The sequence below is a fragment of the Hylobates moloch genome, unplaced genomic scaffold (assembly GCF_009828535.3).
Source record: "Hylobates moloch isolate HMO894 unplaced genomic scaffold, HMol_V3 SCAFFOLD_8, whole genome shotgun sequence".
In the NCBI taxonomy this organism is placed as follows: domain Eukaryota; kingdom Metazoa; phylum Chordata; class Mammalia; order Primates; family Hylobatidae; genus Hylobates; species Hylobates moloch.
The window spans coordinates 52,023,760-52,046,780 of record NW_026652283.1 but is presented as its reverse complement, the minus strand read 5'-3'; the positions used below and the strand labels follow the sequence as shown (position 1 = coordinate 52,046,780).

Sequence of the window (23,021 nt, the reverse complement as noted above, 5' to 3'; positions counted from 1 at the left end):
AGGATCTTGGATATATATTGGAGATGGAGCCGACAGAACTTTCTGATAGATTGGACTTGGGCTATAGGAGAAAGCACAGAATCAAGGAAGAAAAGTGATGAAGGCCTGAACAAGGCATCCTCTATTTGTGCTATAATGTGAGATGTCGTGGGTTTAAACTGAGACACAACTGTGATTATGGCTTTGAAAATCTTTGACTGAAAGAGTTGTCTATTTGTTATTTTGTGTTTGTGGGGGAGATATATTAGCTTTTCCCAATGACATAAACCAACATTATCAGCACCTGCTAAGTGACAGATACTGAACCAAGCTCTCTCACACTAGTTACGTAATTTAACTTTCCCCGAAACCCTTAGAAGTAAGAATATCCTCATTTTACAAAAAGGGAAACTAGACTTAGTTTATAATTTGACGAAGGTCAGGCAACCAGTCAAATGGGGCTGAGCCGAGATTTGAAATCAAATTTGACGCTGAAGCCCATGCTCTTTTTATTGCGCTGATTCGGAATCAAGATTCCTCAAACTTTTTTCCTCATCACTTGAAGTCTTCTGTTGACTCTCATGTGCCCTACTTTAGAGCCCAAGTCTGGCAAACAGGACAGCTTTGTTCTGTCTGTAGCCCATCCTCTGACTTGCCTTGTGATTTAGGGCAAGCTTCTTAATTTGATGGTGTCTCAGCATTCACACATGGTAAGCAGGGCTAGTAATTACCTATGGAGAAAATGCTTTGAAACCTGCAGATGAAAGAATCTGCAGCCATGAGTGCAAGGTTTCTTTCCTATGGTGTTCCTTTTGGTTTCTTATGGCTTCCAGGACTCTTCATAAAGGATAGAGAGGAAAGGAAGGAAATAGGGCAAGGGCAAAACAGTGTTTGCTTTCTCACTAGAAGCCAATAGCCTTTGGGGACATAAATATAATAATCTCTCTTACTGTGTAGTACTCAATAAATATTACTAATGGATTAAATAAATTTTATGTAAAAAACCATTAAGTGGGCTTTAGAAGGCCACTGAAAACCTTTAAAAATATTTCCTATTTTTGTGTTCTGTTTACTTAAACCCTACATGTTCTCCAGTAGGAAGAAAAAGGAGCTAATGCTTATCTAGTTTCTGCTGTGTGCCAGGTTTTCACATGAACCTTCATTTAATCATTGTAATAGCATGAGGTATTATTATTACTTTTAGTTTACAGGAGAGGAAACCATGGCTTGGTATAGTTCCTGACTTCTGCAAAGTCACCAAAGAACCTGCAGGACCAAAACCGGACCAACCTGGGCCTTCCCAGTCCTAAACTCAACTTCTTCCCAGGGTATCCCACTGCCTTGAAAAGTTAGCAATGATGACAATTTTGAACTGTTCTATCACACCCTGCGTGTGTGTGGCATTTACAAATCTCTTACTGCTTGTTCTTTTCATGGCTCAGTCCCTGGCACAGGGATGGTTATTTGCATAGCACAATTGTTGTTATTGTGCCGCCTCACATATTCTTTCTGCCCTGGGCAAACGCGAACAATGATGGACTATATTTATGAAACCAGCAGCTTAGAAGCATGAGCTTCAGATTACCATGAGAATTGTAGTAAGATTTTAAAATATAGTTTAGCACCATCTATATGGAAAGCCCATCTCTCAAAGTCTCATGCAAATAAACTGGCTCTTTGTGTATTCAGAGAGTTCCTCAGTTTTTTTTTTTTATAGTTTCAATCACTTCACATTTCTCAACTTTCTAGATGCTGACATCACAGACATGCAGTGTTCATGAAGCGTTGATATGACAGTTGCCTCTAAAAGCTGGAAAATAAGAAAAATAGAAGTAGTTTTGATTTCCTTTGAGGATGGGTTGGGGAGGGGGGTTGCAGTTAGAGTAGGATAGAAAGATGGTTGGTGACAAAGCTGTTTGTGATTTAAGGTCTTCTCTTTAGGCTCATCCTGGGTTTAGGGCTATCATAAATCCAGAGCCTCATCTTCAGCTTCCCATGTTCAAGGGCAAAATTTTAACAAGTCTTCTTGGGTGGTGATTAATGTCTGCAGGACACCAGCAACACACCCTAGGAAAAAGCGCATTTGAGTCAGAAGACCTGTGTGTAATTGTGTATTAATTCCCAGCTTTGTCATTATGAATTTGGACAAATTCCTCTTCTGTTAAAAAAAAAAAGATTAAAAATAACCCTTGTAGAGCTGTTTTGAGGAATAAATGAAATAATGCACATTAAAGCAGCAATTTGCCTGGGTGCGGTGGCTCACACCTATAATCCCAGCACTTTGGGAGGCTGAGGCAGGAGGATGACTTGAGCCCAGGAGTTGAAGACCAGCCTGGGCAACACAGCAAGACACTGTCTCAAATAAAATAAATAAATAAATAAATAAATGAATGAATAAATAAAAAAAACAAAAAAAGAAAACAGCAATTGTTGGTTATTAGTATTCAGATTTAAGTCATCAGATACAACTTTATTTGCCTAGGGAACATCTACTTTTTCAATGACAGGGATATGTCAGTTGTTCAAAGCACCCCCATTCTTATTTATTTATTTATTTATTTTTATTTGATTGATTTTTAAAAAACTAGAGACGAGGTCTCACTATGTTGCCCAGGCTGGTCTTGAACTCCTGGGCTCATGCAATCCTCCTGCCTCAGCCTTCCAGAGTGCTAAAATTACAAGTGTGAGCCACCTGGTCTGGTCTGGCACCCCCATTCATGTAACTAATATATCTGTCAAACCAACTTAGTTGTTGGAGGGTTGCCTGAAGGGTAGAGAGTTAAATGGTGATCTTGAAGAATGGTATCTTATAGCTACTACTTATTGAACATCTATTCTAGGCCAGTCTCTTTTATAGGCCATTATACATGAGCTCTAATCCTTAAACCATCAGTACAAAGTAGATATTATTATCTTCAATGTAATCATGAGGAAAATGAGGCTTAGTGACCCAGAGACATTAAGTTGTCCTAGAAAAAAACAGATAAATTCTTCTTGTCTGCTCCATGCAGCTCATTCTTGTTATAATGAATTAGATTATAACATATATTCGATTGGCTACATTTTTCCTCTCCTAAAACAGATTTGGGATATGACCCAGTGCTCTGATGAGATCTGGGACACATATTTGCAAATTGTCATTGGTTTGTCATTAAAAAAAAACCAAAACAACAACAACAAAAAAACATCTCTCTCAGAAGTTCTAGGCCTCTTTTGGGAATTTGGCCCATTACTCTCTTCCCTATAGACATGCTCCCATCTCCCATTACATGTCATTAATTTAAACCGGAACCTACGAATGAAGAAAGCCGCCACTACAAATTACTAGTGGTCTGGAAGGAGACGTGGGGCAATTCCCATATAAAGATTTTAAGCAAGTCTTCCCTTGCTGGGGCACCTGATTCTTTTTATTTTTTGTTAACCAAGACCCAAGCCTGCTGTCAATGGCTCTTACTTATAGAAACTATTTATAAAATAAATTTATAAAATATTTGTTCCTTGATTTTCTTATGGGGATAAAGTGAAGATCCAAATAACAATTATATATGAGATTGTACTCAGTTCAATTCAACAAACTTTTATAATGTACTTACTGAACATTAGAAGTTGTGCTTCTAAACATTTGGCCAGGCGTGGTGGCTCACGCCTGTAATCCCAGCACTTTGGGAAGCCGAGGCAGGCAGATCACTTGAGGTCAGGAGTTCGAGACCAGCCTGGCCAAATGGTGAAACCCTGTCTCTACTAGAAAAAAAAAACAATTAGCTGGTGTAGTGGCGGGTGCCTGTAATCCTAGCTACTCAGGAGGCTGAGGCACAAGAATTGCTTGAACCCAGGAGGCAGAGGTTGCAGTGAGCCGAGATTGCACCGTTGCACTCCAGCCTGGGTGACAGAGTGAGACCTTGTCCCAAAAAAAAAAAATAAAATAAAAACATTTATAAACTGTGAAAAGCAATACTGTATACATACAAGGTGTTATTTATTTATTAGAGATGGGGTCTCTCTATGTTGCCCAGGCTGAATTCATGCCCTGTGCAACTGCCTCAGTCTCCTGTGTAGCTGGGACTACAGGCATGTGCCACCATGCCTGGCTAAGGTGTGACTTTTGACTTAATATAAATCATATAAAAGTTATAACAGTAATAATTCCTTACTTTTCCTGTATGAGAAACTGAAGCTCAGAGAGATTAAATGGTTTGCCTGCGGTCACACTCTGATTCTTAATATTCTCTTTGCTACTCTGCACTGCCTTTCCCGGAAACTATACGGCAGGGTTTCCACCTTATTCATCTGAGAGGAATATCTTACATCTCATATAGTTTGGAGGAGTCCCCTTAAATAGCAAGTGAAATTATACTCCCCAAAGCGATTTGCTCCATGATTTTCAGATTTCATAATTTGTGTAGCTACAAGTTTAGGCTCTTTTGTATATGTTATCTCATTCATCCTCACAACAACCCTAAGGGCATACAACTAGTGAATGGGAGAGCCAGGACTGGAACCTGGATATTCCTAATGTCCGAGTCCTATTTATTTCACTATACTATGCTGCTTTGGCTATCAGTTGTATAACCCTGGGCAAATCACTTAGCCTCTGTGACCCTGCATTACCTCATTTGTAAAGTGAGTATGATGATTACTTCCTTTCAGAGTTGTGAAGCTCAAATGTGCTAATATAAAGTAGAAAACACCAGTAGAAACACTGGTTGTGGTTATGGCTGATAAATGTACCAAAGTGAAGTAATGTAAAACAGTATCTCTTATTCTCTCTTCAGTTAAAGAGATTAACAGCAAAAAAGAAGCCAAGGAAGATGCTCTTGAATAAGTGGTTACTCACCAGACCTATATGGCTTGCTCTTGTTAGCTGGCCTTTGCCAGAAGGAGTCTGAGTAGAATTAGGAGTTCCTGGGGAAATTTCTGGAATGGTTTGCTTGTGGCGGCAATAGTCTAAAAACTTAGGTGGGGCTAACTCCATCCTGGGTCTTATTCAGTTGTCCCTCCTACCATGGGGACTGCTATGATAATGGTAATGGTTGTAGGCCTGATGGAGTTGTGGTTTGTTGTCATGGGAAGCCACCGTGACTAAGAAATTAAGACCAATTCGGGCAAATACATTTATTGAGGCCTCTGTGGTAGGTTAAACTATGAGGGAGATAAAGCAGTGAGTCAGCCCCTTGTCCTCAAGGATTTTACAGTGCAGTGAGGTGGAGACGAGCCCTCAACTAACGCTTACAGATAAGGCAGAGTATAAAAACGGTCATATCAGAACAACTTAGAGGTGGGGTGTGGAGTTCCTAGAAGGCTTCTTGAAGTAGGTGGTATATACTCTGAGACTTTGAAGATGAATTTCAAGTAACTGGGTATTCCAACTGAAGGTTGGCAGCATCAGAAGGTGTAGGATGTGTTATGTTTAATATAGGCAGGAACGAAGGCCTTTACTGAGCATGCACTGTAATGCTAGGGTCTGACAATATAGAAATATATTGAAAACAGTTCTTGCCATTGAGGAGCTCTTAATCTAGAGGGATAGATAGGTGTAAACTGTCATTAGGGTGATGACTTCACAAGGTAGAGAAGAAAGGTTATAAAGGAGAGTGTGTAACTCTGACATGAGGGGGAGAAAAAGATACTTTGCAAAGGAGGTGATACTTGAATTATGTACTGAGAAAGAAGGAGGAGTTTGCTAAGTGGACAATGGGAGAAGCTAGGAGTGCTACAGGTACCAGCGTTCCCTTGTTAAACAATCTAAGTGTGACAGGCACCAGGCAAATACATTTTTGCTTCACCCTTCCAAACGGATTTTGGCTGTGGGAGGGAATGACTTAATGTCTTCTTTTCCAATATACTAGCAGATGGTTAAAGTTTTTACAGTCAGACTTGGATTCTAATTCAGCTATATAATTAGCTGTATGACCTTAGTAAGACACTTATTTGTGTTTCAGTTCCTTCATTCATACAATTCAAAAAATAAGAGTCTAGTACAGAGCCTGGCATATATAAAGTGCCATTATTATTTTCTATCATTACCTCATTTAGTCCTTGTAAGCAACTTGGCCTCTGGTTATAATTTTCCCCATTTTTCAGAATCAGGAGCTCAGCGTAGGTAGGTGGCCTGTCTGAAGTTCACAGGCCAATCTGGAGTCGCCTCCGCAGCCCGTCCGCTTTAATTTTATGTCCGCGCCGGGTTTTCCCAGGCGGCCCCGGGGGCAGGTTCTGGTCCGGCGGCTGAGACTCCGGCGCCAGGGTTTGGGCGGCGCCGCGGCCTGCTCCGGCGGGCGGGGCCAGGCGGGGCCAGGCGGGGCCAGGCGGGGCGGGGCGGGCGTGAGGAGGGAAGTTGTGGAAGTTAGGGGAGCGCCCGCCCGCCCGCCCCGGCCTCGCCTGCGGCCGCTCCCTCCGCCTCCTCCCCGCCCTGAGCCCCAGTCAGCCCGTCCTTCCTTCCCCTCCCTTGCATGATGGAAACACCATGGCTGCGGCGGCCCAGCTCTCTCTGACACAGGTAACGCCACACGCCCGTCCGCTGGGCTTGGCCGGCCGGTGCCCCCTCCCCCACCGCCCTCAGCTTCGCCGACCCGGGCAGCTTCTTGGCTCGTGGGCCGGTGTGTGTGAGGGAAAGCGGGTGCGACTGCGGGAGGGCGCCCTCCGGAGCCGGAGCCCGAGCCCCGCTGCGGCCGCCGCGACCTCGCCCAGGGTCGTCGGGCGCCCCCTGCCCCGCCCCACGCCGCCCCGCGCGGCCACCGCAGCCCTCCGCGCCGCTGCCGAGCGGACTGTGACCCGGCGGCGCTCTGCCGGTGCCGGGCCGGCTCGCGCGGGGCAGCTTTCACCCACCCAGGAAGTTTCCTCCCACAGGGCCGCACGCACCCCAGGTGAGCTCCTGTTGAGCTCGCGCGGGCCGGCCGCACCCCCGGGCCGCACGAGGCTCGCCCGCTAGGCCGGCTGCGCGCCGCCCTCAGTAGGAGTTACCTTCCAGAGCAGGACGCGCAGGCCCCCCAAGCCAGTCTTTCCTCTCCAGACCTGCCTTTCTCCCAGAGTCCGATGGAAGCCCTCCCTTCAGCCTCGCGTCCAAAGAAGTCTCATCCTTCTCAGCTACCCACTCAGCCGGCCCCTTCCTCCGTTCAGCCTCTCCCCCTCCTGATCAGGTTTCCTTCTGGGTCGGACCCCCAATGCAGCCTTTTCCCACCCACGTCTGCTTCCACTTCCACTTCCCCTCGGGGGGCTCACGCCTGATCGCTGTCCAGGTGGATCCCTTTAACGGGTGTGGTGGCTCCGCCAGTCTTAGTGCCAGGAACGGCCGCCCAGGGAGCACTTTTCCTGGGGGGAATCCTCAGGAAAACCTGTTCTCGAGCTTCCCTCTTGCCTCGTTGCTTCCTGTCAAAGTCCAGTCCTTGTGCTTCTCAGAAAACCTCTAAACATCACTCACACTGGGAATCTGGTCCCTCCTTCTCTGTAAATAAGCCAATTACAATGTAAACATGATGTCCGGGATGATAAGGTGACAGACACCTGCCAGTTCCTTCCTGCTGCTCTGACCCAAACTCGCCCCCACGTCTCCTCCGATGGTTCTCTCCAGAGCTGGTGGCGCGTGCTTCCCGATTGGGGCCCACCCCGTCTTCCTTGCCTGCATTGTGGTATCTCCCTGCCATCTTGTACTCCTTGGCCTAGATTCGTCGGTGCTTCTAAGGCTTTAGCGCTGGGATAGGGCAAATATTTCGGCAGTGGAGTTTTCTGTGTTTAAAATAAAGAGGCTTTGGGGTGCTTTGCCTAGCACTGTAGGATAGAGAGAAAAAAAATATTTTTTCAGAAACCGGGAGTCACTAGCATGCTTCATGTAAAATAACTAACTCGTGTTTGCAGGAATTCTAAGTTTCATAAGGGAAGTCTATTTCCCAGTTTTTTTTTGGTAGTGGTGGTTGTTGTCCTGTTATGACAAGCAGATAACAGGGGGGAAGAACCCTTTAACATGGAATGTGGTGGTTTAGTCTTGGTTATGTATGTTTGGAAGGGTCCTCCCAAAACTGAAATTTGAACAACGACAGCACTGACTTTTAGGTATTCACTTTCTGTGAGTCTAGTTAGTGACTTGGATTAAACAAGATCCCTGTTGGCAGGCTGTTTTCTGGCTCTGTTGGCCAATTCTGGCAGGAGTTTTCCCTTCTTGAAGATTTTGTGCTCTTGAAGACTTCAGTAAAATTGCTTCTCAGTTGTGTGCATACTTTATTCTCTCCCTGGGTAATACCATGTTTTTAGCTTCTATTTACTATCATTCATCTCTGGAGAATTGCTTCAGGCTCTGTCACTTTTATAGCCATTTAAAAATTTTACATATGTTCTTCTTTTTTTTTTTGAGACGGAGTCTCTCGCTCTTTCACCCAGGCTGGAGTGCAGTGGCGCGATCTCGGCTCACTGCAGGCTCCGCCCCCCGGGGTTCACGCCATTCTCCTGCCTCAGCCTCCCGCGTAGCTGGGACTACAGGCGCCCGCCACCTCGCCCGGCTAATTTTTTGTATTTTTAGTGGAGACGGGGTTTCACCGTGTTAGCCAGGATGGTCTCGATCTCCTGACCTCGTGATCCGTCCGCCTCGGCCTCCCAAAGTGCTGGGATTACAGGCGTGAGCCACCGTGCCCGGCCATGTTCTTGGGTTATATATTTAGGTATTAATGTGTACACAAGTAAGTACGGAATCAGTAGTAGCTATTATCCTTCAGTGCCTCACATACGAGAGAATATACATTGGTGGTTAATTTTTATTGATAATTCAAATAAGTAAGTTCAGAATATTCTGATTTTAAAACATGAAGAGGTAATAAGAGGGATTACGAAGGCACAGGAAAAAATAACATTTCCAATTGCTAGTATACCCTAATGTGCCTCCTTGTTACTTCAAAACTTTGCAGATTTGTGGTTTTTAAATTTCATTTTATTTTTTTGTAACTGCCTGAGCCCAATACACTAAGATAACAATGCAGCCTGGTTTCACATTCATTATTGACCCATTTGTCATCCTCTGTTCCCCCCACCCTGCCCACCCTCCCAGCACACACATTTAGACATAGGCATACTCAAGTGAGAGCTCATTCAGGGCAGGAACATCTTTTAATCCATCTTTCTCCCATAGTACCTATCTGGAAGAAAGTAATTAATAACTGTTATAGGAATGACTGAAAGCTCTAAAGGGTTCTGTAACAGTTATGGAGATTAAACATGCTCAAGTTAATTTCTGCTTCTGTTCATATGATGATGATTTTCATTCAGCAAATATTTTTATAGTACCTATTATGTACTAGACACTGTACCGGGATTATCTTGTTTATAATTTATTGCCTTTACCGATTAAGCAAAACTGAGTTTGGGGAAAAAATGTGAAAAATGTTTTAGCTTATGCCTTCCTTCCTTTTTCCAAGCTTGCCAACCAACCCTTCAACTCCCCAGCCACCAAAATAAATTATCTAAATTATTATATTCTAGCTTCTAGAGATGATAGAATGCTAGAGTACCAAAATGTTCCAGTTCTGCTTTGGCCACAGCTAACTGTATGGGTTTGGGTTAAATATCCAGGCCTCAGTTTTCTTAACTTTAAAAGAGACTCAACAAATATTTGCTGAGCATTCACTATGTGCTAGAATTTACTCTAGGTACTGAGGATATATATACTCATGAACAAAAATAGTTAACAATTCTTTGACCTTGGAGACAAAACCTGGAACTTATTTCTACTAGAGGAGTTTGAATTAGCTGATCTAAGGACCTTTCCAACTCTTAAGATCCTGTTTTATAGATAGTGTTCTATGATTTATAGACCTAGTGGACTTTCTCTGGGTTCTTTAGTGCTTTACAGCCTTAAATGTTTTCTAATTCAGTTGTCTTTACTAGATGTTCTGTTTACTTCTTGTCAATGAGAAGTAAAACCTGAGGGAGAAAGATCTTGATTTTTGCTTCTGTTGGTAGATTAGAAAAAAAGCATGTAATACTTAAAAAAAAAAAAGTTTCCAATACTCAATTTTACTCCCTAATGCCCATATCCCTAATAATAATAATAATACTGTTAACTTCCCTTTGGGTATTACTATATGCCAGGAATTTTACTACACTTAGAATCTAATGATATGTTTTACAAATTAGAGAAGCTAGTAAGTAAGCTAGTAAGTGGTGAATCTATGATTTGAACCAAGGTCTGTAGGACCTCAAAAGCTGTCTGTTTCACTGTACTTCTCTATATACTAGACGCTTGGCATATCCAACGCTCCCTTATATTTTTTATTCTTTTTTTTTTTTCGGCATATGCCATTGTCTTAAATAGTAAGCCTCTTGAGGATATAAGCCATGGTTTTTGCCTCTGAATCTCTAGTGCCTTTGATAGTATCTTGATGATACAATTGTGTGTTCAAAGTTAGTGCTATTGATGATAAAGGTTTTATTTTACTGAGATAGGATTTGAATATTTAAAGTAGTGTTTTAGCAATTCAGCTTTATACTGGTTTTCTTGCTTTAGTTTAGCAAGAATTTTTTTGTTTTGTTTTGTTTTGTTTTGAGACAGGATCACACTCTGTCACCCAGGTTGGAGTACAGTGGCATGATCAGGCTCACTGCATCCTCAACCTTGTGGGCTCAAGGGATCCTCCCATTTCAGCCTCCTGAGTAGCTGGGACTACAAGCGTGCATCGCCATGCCCAGCTAATTTTTAAAATTTTTTTGTAGAGACAGGGACTCACTATGTTGTCAGATTCTTTTTTTTTAAGTAATAAAAAAGCCCTTAAGTAGGGACTTAATTTTAAAAATCCTAATATATAAATGGTATAACAACAGTTCTAATGCCTTTTTTGTTAAATTACAAGAGTGATATAACTGTATTACAGAAAACTTGGAAATTAGAGGAAAACATCTCCCATAATTTCACAGTTTGTAGTGTTTATTTTCAGTCTCATTTTTTAAACTAGTACACAGTACAAGTGCTAATAAACATACCATCTTAGTAGTCTGGTTTAACAATTATGACAGTAAATACAGGTTAGTTTGAAAATGACATGTTCTCAGAAGCAGAAAAGTGATATTGTTCTCAACATGACAGATATTTGAGTTCCTACAATGGGAAAGGCACATTAATGATGTTTTTCTTTTTTGCCTGTAATTATGGTTTGAGATACTCAGGAAATCTCTTGGGAGAGATATCTAACCCTTCTCAAAGATGGCTTGAAATGTTCAGCACTTGGGAGAGGTTGTCATAGTTAAAATTAATTAGGAACAGGTTCATCCAATAGTGAGTCTCTCAGGAATAATCTAAGAGTGCATTCCTTTGTTTTCACTCTATTTGCAGACAGAATGCTAGTAACAGACTAACGTGTAATAGAAAAAGATTATCATTAGCAACGAATCATAGTTCAGAATCTCTGCAATCTCTAATAGTGTGATTTTAAAGGTCCAATCTAAGGTATTTTACTTGTTCTTTAGGGAATTACGAAAAGCACTTTATACACTTGTTTGTGAGTTTGGGGCTTAATAAAATTGGGAGCAGAAAAGATAACTACTAGGCTTAATACCTATGACACAAGTCCACTGATGTAACAAACCTTCACATGTACCTTGAACCTAAAATAAAAGTTTAAAAAAAAATCAGAACTCTCGGCCGGGCGCGGTGGCTCACGCTTGTAATCCCAGCACTTTGGGAGGCTGAGGCGGGCGGATCACAAGGTCAGGAGATCGACACCACCGTGAAACCCCGTCTCTACTAAAAATACAAAAAAATTAGCCGGGCGTGGTGGCGGGCGCCTGTAGTCCCAGCTACTCGGAGAGGCTGAGGCAGGAGAATGGCGTGAACCCGGGAGGCGGAGCTTGCAGTGAGCCGAGATTGCGCCACTGCACTCCAGCCTGGGTGACAGAGCGAGACTCCGTCTCAAAAAAAAAAAAAAAAAAAAAAAAAAAATCAGAACTCTGGAAACCAAAACCAAGTAAATGGCCTGAGAGACATCTGGTTAGTTGGAGAATTGGTAGAAATAATAAATGAAAAGTTAATCCAGGCAGAGTTCATTAGGCAAACTCATATGCTGGAGTTTCATTTTTAAAGCAGTTGAATCAACAAGGTATGCCTTCATTAAAAATTATATTTATTAGACGTTTTTAATAATCTGAGGAATCTTGTAAATTGAATGCTGTATTACAGTAAAGTGAACATTTTTTGTTTAGACAAATGATCTAACCCAGTTAAGCATGCGTAGAAAAAAGACTGGAAGAAAAAAACACTAAAATTTTATAATAGCATTGTTGTAGTTTTTATCTACCTTGTTTTCAACAGTGAGGATGTATTCCTTCTGTAATCAACTGATTTAGCTTTTCTCTACGGCATTTTTGAAAATTTATTCATTTAAATTGAATACACAATAACTACGTGTAGAGTAAAGCTTTGTGTTCTAAGATTGCGTCTACACTTAGTTTTCATCCTAAACATTTAGAGAAATTGATCAGAGGAATGATAATAATTATATTAATTGATTTGGACAATTCAGTTAGAGGACTAATTTATAATTTTTTGTGCTGCTTTATAATTTACAAAGCATAACCTATGAACTAAGCTATTATTATCATCATTTCAAATTGGAGGATACTGAGGCTCAGAATTTGGGACTTAGGTTTTATAGTTAGTAAATTAAAAAGCCAATATAAATTCATGTTTAAAAAAATTCATACAATGCTAGTGAAGTCTCCTTTCTGCTTTAGGCCCTCATTTGCTTTCCCAGAGGCAGCCATTCTTGCCAGTTTGTTGTGTGAATTTCCAGTAATAGTCTGTGTATATGCAAATAAATATATATGTATACTGTATATGTATATTCTTTTGTGTAAGCTGTTTATTGTTTCACAATTTGTTGTTATGTTATTTTTAGCTTAACTGATTTAGGAGATTGCTCTATATCATCACATGTGGATCTCCCTTATTTTCAAAACCTCTGGGTATTTCTATATGTGAACTTACTGTTATTTATTTTACTAGCCACCTAATGCTGGACATTTATTTTGTTTTCAATCTTTTGTTACAACTATGCTGCAGTGGATACTCTTTTACATGTTTTTCTGCACATGTGTGAGCATATGGATTAATTTCTAGTAGGTGTAATTTTTGGGCCAGAGGATACTTTTAATCTGCATAGATACTGCTAATTTGGGGTAGGCATAGTGTCTCAGGCCTATAATTCCAGTGCTTTGGGAGGCTGAGGCGGAAGGATTGATCGAAGCCAAGAGTTCAAGGCCTGGGTAACATAGTGAGAGCCATCTGGGACAAAAAAAATTTTTTTTTAATTAGCTGGGCATGGTGGTGTGCGCCTGTAATCCTAACAGGCTACAGGTGAGCTATGATTAGCAGGTTACAGGGAGCTATGATTGCACCACTGCACTCCAGCCTAGGTGACAGAGCTAAGACCCTATCTCCAAAAAAAAAAAAAAAAGATATTGCTCATTTACATTCAGAAACACTGTAGCAGCACACATGTTTGAGAGTGTCATTTCCTCCTCAGCTTGATCAACATGTATATTATTGTCAGTCCAGTGATCAGAAAGATTTCAAACAATTGCATTGTTTTAGTTTGTTATTTCTTTATGGGTAAGGCTGAACTTATTTTTTTTTCTTTGAAACCATTTGTATTTCTTTTTTTATAAACTGCTTTAGTCTTTTACCTGTTCTCTTAATGGGCTGTTTGTCTTCTTTCTCACTGATTTGTAAGAACTCTTCTTATATTTAGGAAGTTTGCCCTTCTTTGCAAAATTCTTTGCAAAATTTTTTTTCTCTGAAATTTTTTTTGTTTTTGGCATTTTTTGATTATGTAGAAATATTTGTTTTATATGTTTAATTTGTCAGTCTTTTCTCTTAGAGCTTCTGCAAAATCTAGATTTTTAAACTTCAGGAGCAGAGGCAGAATAATATAACTGCAAGAGCACACCTGTTCTGCTCCTGAGTAGTTCTGTGATCTTGGGCAAATTACTTAACCTCTTAAATGCACTCATTTGCATATTAGAAATAAACTACTGAGACTTCTTGGGTATTATTGAGACCTCTTAAGCATGTTGTGATTACAAAATGAACTGGTGACTTATTTTCTTTAGCTACTCCTGTAGTTTCCCAATTTGTTAAAAGCTGGCCTTGTACCCTGCCTCATATACTGTGCTTTCCTATGACATAAATGTGAACTTCTGAGTATTTTGTGCAAAAGTAAGATAGAAGTGAGGTAGAAGAAACTCACTTTTGTGATATAAATAATGCTTTCAAATGAATCAGAGGTGTAATTAAAAAATAAAAGTTGGGCTCTATTTAAAACTTGTTTTTATGTGGTAAAAATATACAAAGAAAAGTAAGCCTCACTTCCTCCCCCCTTTAAACTGGGGATTATTATAATGGGAATATAATAGTACCAGGAGTTTTTCATCCGAAATAATCAAACTGCTTATTCCTTACTAAATCTGCAATAAGAATACAAATTTGACCAAGAATGCTAGGATAAGAACATATTTTTTGGAGGAAGACGTTTATATTACAGTACTTTATAGTTTTTTAGATCATGGTTTCTTAGCCTTGGCACTTTGAGATTTTGGGCTGGAGAATTTCTTGTTGTAGGAGGCTGTTCTGTGCATTGTAGGGTGTTTTGCAGCATCCTTATCCATTAGACGTAACACCTTCACCAGTTGCAACAATCAGAACTATCTCCAGACACTGACAAATATTTCCTAGAGGATTAAATTGCCTCTGATTGAGAGTCACTGATTTATTTATTTATTTTTATTTTAAAGTTTTAGTACTTTTGAGAGAGAGTCTTGCTCTGTGGTCCGGGCTAGAGTGCAGTGGTGTGATCTTGGCTCACTGCAGCCTCCACCCCTGGGTTCAAGCAATTCTCATGCCCCAGCCTCCCGAGTAGCTGGGATTACAGGCGTGCATCACCACGCCTGGCTAATTTTTTTTGTATTTTCAGTACAGATGGATTTCACCATGTTTTCCAGGCTGGTCTCTGTCTCCCGACCTCAAGTGATCCTCCCGCCTTGGCCTCCCAAAGTGTTGGGATTACAGCCTGAGCCACTGCGCCTGGCCAAATCACTGGTTTAGATATATACTTATTTATTTATTTATTATTAGTAGTAGTAGTAGTATTAGTTTTTTTTTTTGAGACAGAGTCTCGCTGTCACCCAGGCTGGAGTGCAGTGGCGTGATCTCGGCTCACTGCAGGCTCCGCCCCCTGAGGTTCACGCCATTCTCCTGCCTCAGCCTCCCGAGTAGCTGGGACTACAGGCACCCGCCACCTCGCCCAGCTAATTTTTTGTGTTTTTAGTAGCGACGGGGTTTCACTATGTTAGTCAGGATGGTCTCGATCTCCTGACCTCGTGATCCACCCGCCACGGCCTCCCAAAGTGCTGGGATTACAGGCGTGAGCCACCGCGCCCAGCCTATTTATTATTATTTTTTGAGGCAGAGGTCTGGCTCTGTCGCTCAGGCTGGAGTGCAGTGGTGTGATCTCGGCTCAGTGTAACCTCTGCCTCCTGAGTTCAAATGATTCTCCTGCCTCAGCCTCCCAAGTAGCTGGGATTATAGGCGCCCACCGCCACACCTGGCTAATTTTTGTATTTTTAGTAGAGATGGGATTTCACCATGTTGGCCAGGCTAGTCTTGAACTCCTGACCTCAGGTGATCCTCCCTCCTCAGCCTCCCAAATCGCTTGGGATTACAGGCATGAGCCATCGTTCCTGGCCTAGATACATACTTTTTGTGGTCCATTAGGACATATAAGATATACTTTGTAGGGGTGAGGACAGGGGAAAGAGTTTATCTTCATATTTTTATTCTTAAGCCTGCTATGAGCCATGATTGACTCCTTGTGAATAAATATTGAGCTTAAAAAACTTAAATGAGAAGGCAGCCTGAAATCGTGAACTTAATTTTATGTGTGATTTTTCTGCCTTTTTTAGTGTGATCACCTCCCTCCCCCAGCTCCACTGTAGTTTGGAAACTTAGTGTGGTCTTCTTTTAGTTGTGGAACAGTTCTATCTAGTGGGCTAAGTATCAATACAGAGATCCTGGAAGGAAAACATTCTTATGCCACTGTTGAAAAGGAAGAGGACTGATGCTTCTAGAACACCTAATAAATACTAAATATTTTTAGATGATCTACATGCATTATTTCACTTAATCTTCATAGCCTTTCTACAAGTAGGCATTAATCTTCTGTATTACTTGCTCATGGTTGGAGAGTTGAGACTTGAACCCAGGCACATCTGTTCTCCAAGTACATTTGCTATGCTGCTTCCTATAGTCATTGATGATATTTCAGTCAAATTTTGGGATGAAAATGAACATTCATGTGATCTTACATTCCTCTATTGTTATGTAAAAGAAATTATTCAGTGGTGTGTGTGTATGCGTGTGTTTGTGTGTATGGGGGGGAGGGAGGTCAATAGTGGGATAATAACAGTAATACTTACTGAGCACACTTACGTGTCATGTGCTATTTTCAATAATTTTTACAACTTGATGAACCTTTCAGTATTCTTTACAACTTGGTGATCTTTATGTCCCTGTTTTACAAAAACAAAACAAAACAAAACTGGGACACAGAGGTGAAGTAATTTGTTCAAGGTCAAACTGCTGCTAAGTGGTAGAGCCAGAATTGTAACCCAGTAGTCTAAGCAATTCAGATATTAATTGAATGAGTCTGCATTTTTAAGGGCAAAATGGCTCTGACAGAGCTGACTAATTGTGGTACCATTCCTTGGTTATAGCTGAACATATGTTGTAGGCTACTACATCTTCCTATGTGAAAATCAACTTATCATTGCATACACCACATCTCTAGAAAGTGATGGTTGCATGAAGTTATAGTGGAGAGTTTTTGTAGACATAGTAGAAGGTAGTTTTTCATTTTGCAACCTCCAGATTTATTGCTCATGAAAATCTAAGCTTGTCTAGGTTAGTGTACATCATACCAATATTTACTTTTAAGCCAACATTCTTTCAGACATGGTTATTTGGACTTGGAGTTTCTACAGTATTGTATTGCTAAATATAAAATGTATCAGAGACTCCCTAAAAAACAAACTGTTTTATTGAATAAAACCTGGAACCATTAGCTGTAATGATTTCTGATCCTCAGATGAACATTTTTGAGAACTAGCATAAAATAATGAGAGAGATCTTGGGCTCTGAAGTCAGAATGTCTTAGGTCAATTGATAGATTTTAGTTATATGAGCTGTTAATTTTTTTTTTTTTTTTTCTTTTTTTTGAGATGGAGTCTTGCTCTGTCGCCCAGGCTGGAGTGCAGTGGCGTGATCGTGGCCCACTGCAAGCTCTGCCTCCCGGGTTCACGCCATTCTCCTGCCTCAGCCTCTCCAGGTAGCTGGGACTACAGGCGCCCACCACCATGCCTGGCTAACTTTTTGTACTTTTAGTAGAGACGGGGTTTCGCCGTGGTCTCGATCTCCTGACTTTGTGTTCCGCCCGCCTCGGCCTCCCAAAGTGCTGGGATTACAAGCATGAGCCACCGCGCCCGGCCTGAGCTGTTAATTTTTATGGAATGTTGCACTTAATTAGAATTTTGATGGATCATTTATACTAAGGATTATTGATAACTTCATTTCATCTTTTGTTCTGTAGGTACAACATAGATATAGCATTATGCATATATTAAAAATATGAAATTATATGCATTAAAGGTGCTTCCAGTATTGATGGTTGATCCTCTGTTTCAGAAAACATTTACTAGATGCCTCCTGTGTGTCACTACTCTAGTAAGCCTTGGACATAGAGAATAAGACCATGACATTTGCTCTGAAGTAGCTTTTAGTTTTTTAGGGAGATAAACACTGACTTTCTTGTGTGACAAGTACTGTGATAAAGGATGATAGAAGTAAGGCAAGGGGGTGCCATGGGAGAATCCTGTGATTATGATGAAACTTTTGGTGGTAATGTAGTTTTTAATTATTTAATGGTTTTATAGGATCCAGTGTTGTTACTGTAGAGGATATTTAAACTGTACTTGAAAGGATAACATACATTTATAGGAACATTTGATTGAAGTTAAATTGTATTTTGGTGCATAGAGTCCATATTGTGGGATATAACATCAATTTTCTTAGGAGATTCCTTGTTTTATCTTTTCTTTGTAACAAAGGAAGAATTTTTAACTTTGACCATAGGGCATAGGAAGGGGACTCAAGGATAGACTTCAAAAGATCTGTGATCTACTCCAAAACAGTAGGTAAAATATTTTGTGTATATATTTTAACAGAGTATCAAGATTCTCATCCCAGGGACACTGAGAGAAGTTTTAGGTAGTGGGAAGAACACTGGATATAGTACAAGACAAACCTGGATTGAATTGTAGCTCTGCCATTTGTGACATCTCTGAGTGATCATGGCAAATTACTTAAACTCTTTCATTTGCTTATGTATGACGTATACACATTGTTGAGATAAAGGAGACATTTGGTAAATAGAATTGCTTGTATTATTATTAATACTTAACCTGCAGAATTTATATGTATTTGTTTAAATGTTCTTTCTTTTTCTTTCTTTCTGTCTGTCTTTCTCTCTCTCTCTCCTTTTTTTTTTTTTTTTTTTTTGTGACAGAGTCTTGCTCTGTTGCCAGGCTGGAGTGCAGTGGTGCGATCTCGGCTCACTGCAACCTCCACCTCTCGGGTTCAAGCGATTCTCCTGCCTCAGCCTCCTGAGTAGCTGGGACTACATGTGCGCGCCACCATGCCCAGCCAATTTTTGTATTTTGTATTTTTAGTAGAGACGGGTTTTGTATTTTTAGTAGAGAGGGGTTTCACCATGTTGGCCAGGATGGTCTTGATCTTCTGACCTCGTGATCCGCCTGCCTCGGCCTCCCAAAGTGCTGGAATTACAGGAGTGAGCCACTGCGTCGGGCCTAAATGTTTTTTCTTTCCAGTATTCTTCACTCACTAAAGAAAACTTGGAACATACCTATCGAAAAATAGAAGATAGATCACCATCCACACCATTTTTAAATTTTAGTCTTTTACATTGTTTCTTTTTTTTTCAATCGTAGTTATTATCTCTCTTTCATACACACACACACATATATATATGTATGTAACATTTTTTATTCTGTTCTCTTTTTTTTTTCTGAGACGGAGTCTTCCTCTGTCACCCAGACTGGAGTACAGTGACGTGATCTCGGCTCACTGCAACTTCCATCTCCCGAGTTCAAGCAGTTCTCTTGCCTCAGTATCCCAAGTAGCTGGGATTACAGGCACATGTCACCACACACCTGCCCAATTTTTGTATTTTTAGTTGAGATGGGGTTTCACCATGTTGGCCAGGCTAGTCTCGAACTCCTGACCTCGTGATCTACCCGCCTCAGCCTCCCAAAGTGCTGGGATTACAGGTATGAGCCACTGCACCTGGCCTATTCTGTTTTCTTTAAGTGTTTTCCTATGTGGTCTTCATTAAAAAGATGCTTAGCATATTAATTGATTGTGTGCTTTATAGTTGAAGCCCTAATGTGTACAGATATTTTATATATGTCCACTATAATTTATGCTGTTGCAAATAACCTTTGCTCTACCATTTGATAAATTTTTTTCTGTAGAGTTATATGTGGTACTTATTATATTATTGAATTATTTTTCTATGTATACATTTGAGTTTTGAAATCAAACGAGTGAATTTTTAGTTTATATTTTAAGATCTTGAATGGTAAAGCAGACAGCATCAAGGGTTAACTTGAGCAGTAATCTGAAAAATGCTATTCTGAAGGGATTAAACTGAGCATATTTAATTTGGTTGCAAGGGCCATTTATAGTTTGTCAGAGTTCACTTAGCATAGGAAATTCGCATTAAAAGTTGTGAGCTTGAAGAAGATTGAAATATTTCAGTTTGTATATACAGTTTTTTTCACCCTTCTCTGAAGTCTGTATTGCTTTCATTCTTGGTTTGTTCTCTACATTCTTAGTTTGTTCTCTATATTCTGGTTTCTTTTTTTGGTTTTTTTTTTTTTTGTTTTTTTTCTGGCACACTTTTATGCGGCGCCTTGTAAGATCTGGGGGTGGATTCTGGACCATCTGGCACTTCAGAATAGCTCAAAACCTTAACTCTCTTGACTCTACTTTGAGCCATACTTGCTTGAAATGTCCTAGTTTGTCTCTCTGCTTGGCACGTTTTCTGCTTTATACCCTCAGAGCTTTTTATGACTAATTTCTTCCTTAGGACAGGAATTTTAAGAGTACCAGTATTCATAAATTAAAGTGGACAAGACTTATTTCACTGTAAAATTCACCAAAAAAACCCTCATAAACTTTGCAGTCTGTTTTTAAATGTATAATTGACATGAACACTTACGTCTGTTTGATAAGTATTTAAAATATTCAAAAATGGAATTTTTTTAGGTACTGCTCATAGCTTTTCTTTGATTATGAGGCCAGTTAGAGAGGAAAGTGTAATTCTGCAAATTGTAAATTTACTGAGTTGATTTCTAGTCCTAGCTTTAAAATATTTCATATGTCCAAATTAATAATAAGTTAAAAAGATATACCTGCATTTAAAAATATGAGCTATCTACCAATTCCAAAAAGCTGTGGAGGTAGTTAATGTATAAAATATTTAAACATTGTTGGCTGGGCGTGGTGGCTTGTGCCTGTAATCCCAGCACTTTCGGAGGCTGAGGTGGGAGGATCACCTGAGGTCAGGAGTTCGAGACCAGCCTGGCCAAAGTGGTGAAACTCCGCCTCTGCTAAAAATACAAAAATCAGCTGGGTGTGGTGGCAGGCACCTGTAATTCTAGCTACTCGGGAGGCCAAGGCAGGAGAACTGCTTGAACGCGGGAGGCGGAGGTTGTAGTGAGCCGAGATTGTGCCATTGTACTCCAGCCTGGGTGACAGAGCAAGACTCCATTTCAAAACAAACCAACAAATAAATAAATAAATAAATAAATAAATTGTAGTGAGCCAAGATTGCGCCATTGCACTCCAGCCTGGATGACAGAGTGAGACTCCATCTCAAAAAAATAAAATAAAAATAAAATAAAATATTTAAACATTGTTTACTTTTATTAAGAGACTTTTTTTTAGCTTTCTGCTCCATTGTTCTTTTGTAAAATTTTTATTTTTTACTTTTTAAGCAGTTTAATTGAGATGTAATTCACATACCATACAACTTAACCCTATAAAGTGTACGATTCAGTGGTTTTTAGTCTCTTCACAGATACATGCAAACATCAATTTTAGAACAGTTTTATCACCTCAGAAAGAAACTTGTACCCCTCAGCTATCACCCTCCCGTATTGCATGCTTCCCCCAGCCTAAGCAACTATTTCTACTTTCTGTCTCTATAGAGTTTCTTATTTTGGACTTTGTATGAATGGAATAATATAATACATATACTCTTATGACTGTCTTCTATCACTTTTTGTGGTTTATCTATGTTGCATCAAGTATCACTAATTCATTCCTTTTTTTGGTTGAAAAATATTCCATCGTATGGTTATACCACATTTTGTTTATCCATTTGTTCATTGGTGGATTTTTGGGTGGTTTCCACCTTTCGGCTGTTATGAATAATGCTTTTATAAGCATTCATATTCAAGGTTTTATGTAAATACATGTTTTCACTTCTCCTGGGTACATATCTGGTCATGTGGAAATTCTGTGTTTAATCATTTGAAGAACTGCTGATTTTTTTTTTTTTGAGACACAGTCTCACTCTGTCACCCAGGCTGGAGCGCAGCGGTGCAATCATGGCTCACTGCAACCTCCGCCTCCTTGGTTAAGCAATTCTCCTGCCTCATCCTCCCAAGTAGCTGGGACTACAGGTATGTACCACCACACCCGGCTAATTTTTGTATTTTTAGTAGAGACGGGGTTTCACCATGTTGTCCGGGCTGGTCTCAAACTCTTGGCCTCAAGTGATCCACCCACTTCAGCCTCCCAAAGCACTGGGATTACAGGTGTGAGCCACCACGCCCGGCTGCTGACTGTTTTAGAACAGCTGCACCATTTATATTTGTACCAGCAGTGTACGGGGATGAGGATTTCTCCACATCCTCTCCAGTAATTGTTATTAGCTGACTTTTTGATTTTGGCCTACTTTTTTTAGTATCTCATTGTGTTTTCAATTTTCATTTCTCTGATGATTAATGATGTCAAGCATCTTTTTATGTGCTTATTAGCCATTTGTATATCTTCTTTAGAGAAATGTCTATTTATATTCTTTTTCTGCTTTAAAATTGAGTTGTCTTTTTATTATTGAGTTGTAAGAATTCTTTATGTATTCTAGATAGAAGTCCTTATTAGATACATGGTTTGCATATATTTTCTCCCATTCCATGGATTATTTTCTTGATGGTGTTCTTTGAAGTACTTTGAAGTTAATTTAATTTAATTTTAATTTATTTTGTTTTCAGACAGGGTCTTGCTCTGTTGCCTAGGCTGGAGTGCAGTGGTACAATCACAGTTCATTGCAACCTCAACCTCCAGGGCTCAAGTGATCCTCCCACCTCAACCTCCCCAGTAGCTGGGACTACCAGTGCACGCCACCTTGCCCTGCTAATTGTTTTTATATTTTTTGTAGAGATGGGGTTTCACCATGTTGCCCAGGCTGGTCTTGAACTCCTGGGCAACATGCTCGCTTTGGCCTCCCAAAGTGCTGGGATTACAGGCTGACATAAGCCACCTTGCCTGGCCTGAAGTTTATAATTTTGATAAAGTCTAATTTATATATATTTTTCTTTTGTTGCTTCTGCTTTTGGTGACATAGCCGAGTCTTTTGGCAAATCTAAGGTCATGAAGATTTATCCCTCTGTTTTCTTTTAAGAGTTTTATAGTTTAGCTATTATATCTAGGTCCTTGATCTATTTCAAGTTAATTTTTGTATATGGTGTGAGGTAAAGGTCCAACTTCATTTTTTCGCTAGTAGATATCTTTTGCTTGTGACGTGGTATTCCATCACCACTTGTTGAAAAGACTGTTCTTTCCACATTGAATGATCTTGGCATTCTTGTCAATAATCAGTTAGCCATAGACATATGATTTAGTTCTGACTTAATTCTGTTCCATTGATCTATATGTC

At 40.3% G+C, this 23,021-nt stretch overlaps 1 protein-coding gene and 1 long non-coding RNA gene across 6 annotated transcripts in view; one reads left to right on the top strand and one right to left on the bottom strand.

Moving 5' to 3' along the window:
- Positions 1 to 1,361: 1,361 nt before the first annotated feature.
- LOC116473146 (uncharacterized) lies at positions 1,362 to 7,434 on the bottom strand. Of its 2 annotated transcripts, none has more exons than XR_004249254.2 (3): positions 6,937 to 7,434; positions 6,004 to 6,239; positions 1,362 to 2,046 (listed from the first exon to the last, which is right to left on the bottom strand). It is a non-coding gene; the product is annotated as an uncharacterized LOC116473146 (long non-coding RNA). The 2 variants fall into 2 exon arrangements; XR_009214368.1 differs by lacking the exon at positions 6,937 to 7,434 and adding an exon at positions 6,439 to 6,638.
- EPS15 (epidermal growth factor receptor pathway substrate 15) overlaps positions 6,344 to 23,021 on the top strand; it is a 165,530-nt gene continuing 148,852 nt past the window's right edge. For all 4 annotated transcript variants that reach the window (XM_058441858.1, XM_032160816.2, XM_032160815.2 and 1 more), the window contains exon 1: positions 6,344 to 6,472. In XM_058441858.1, coding sequence (XP_058297841.1) covers positions 6,440 to 6,472 — 33 coding nt within the window. In that variant the 5' untranslated portion in view covers positions 6,344 to 6,439. The remainder of the gene's footprint in view (positions 6,473 to 23,021) is intronic.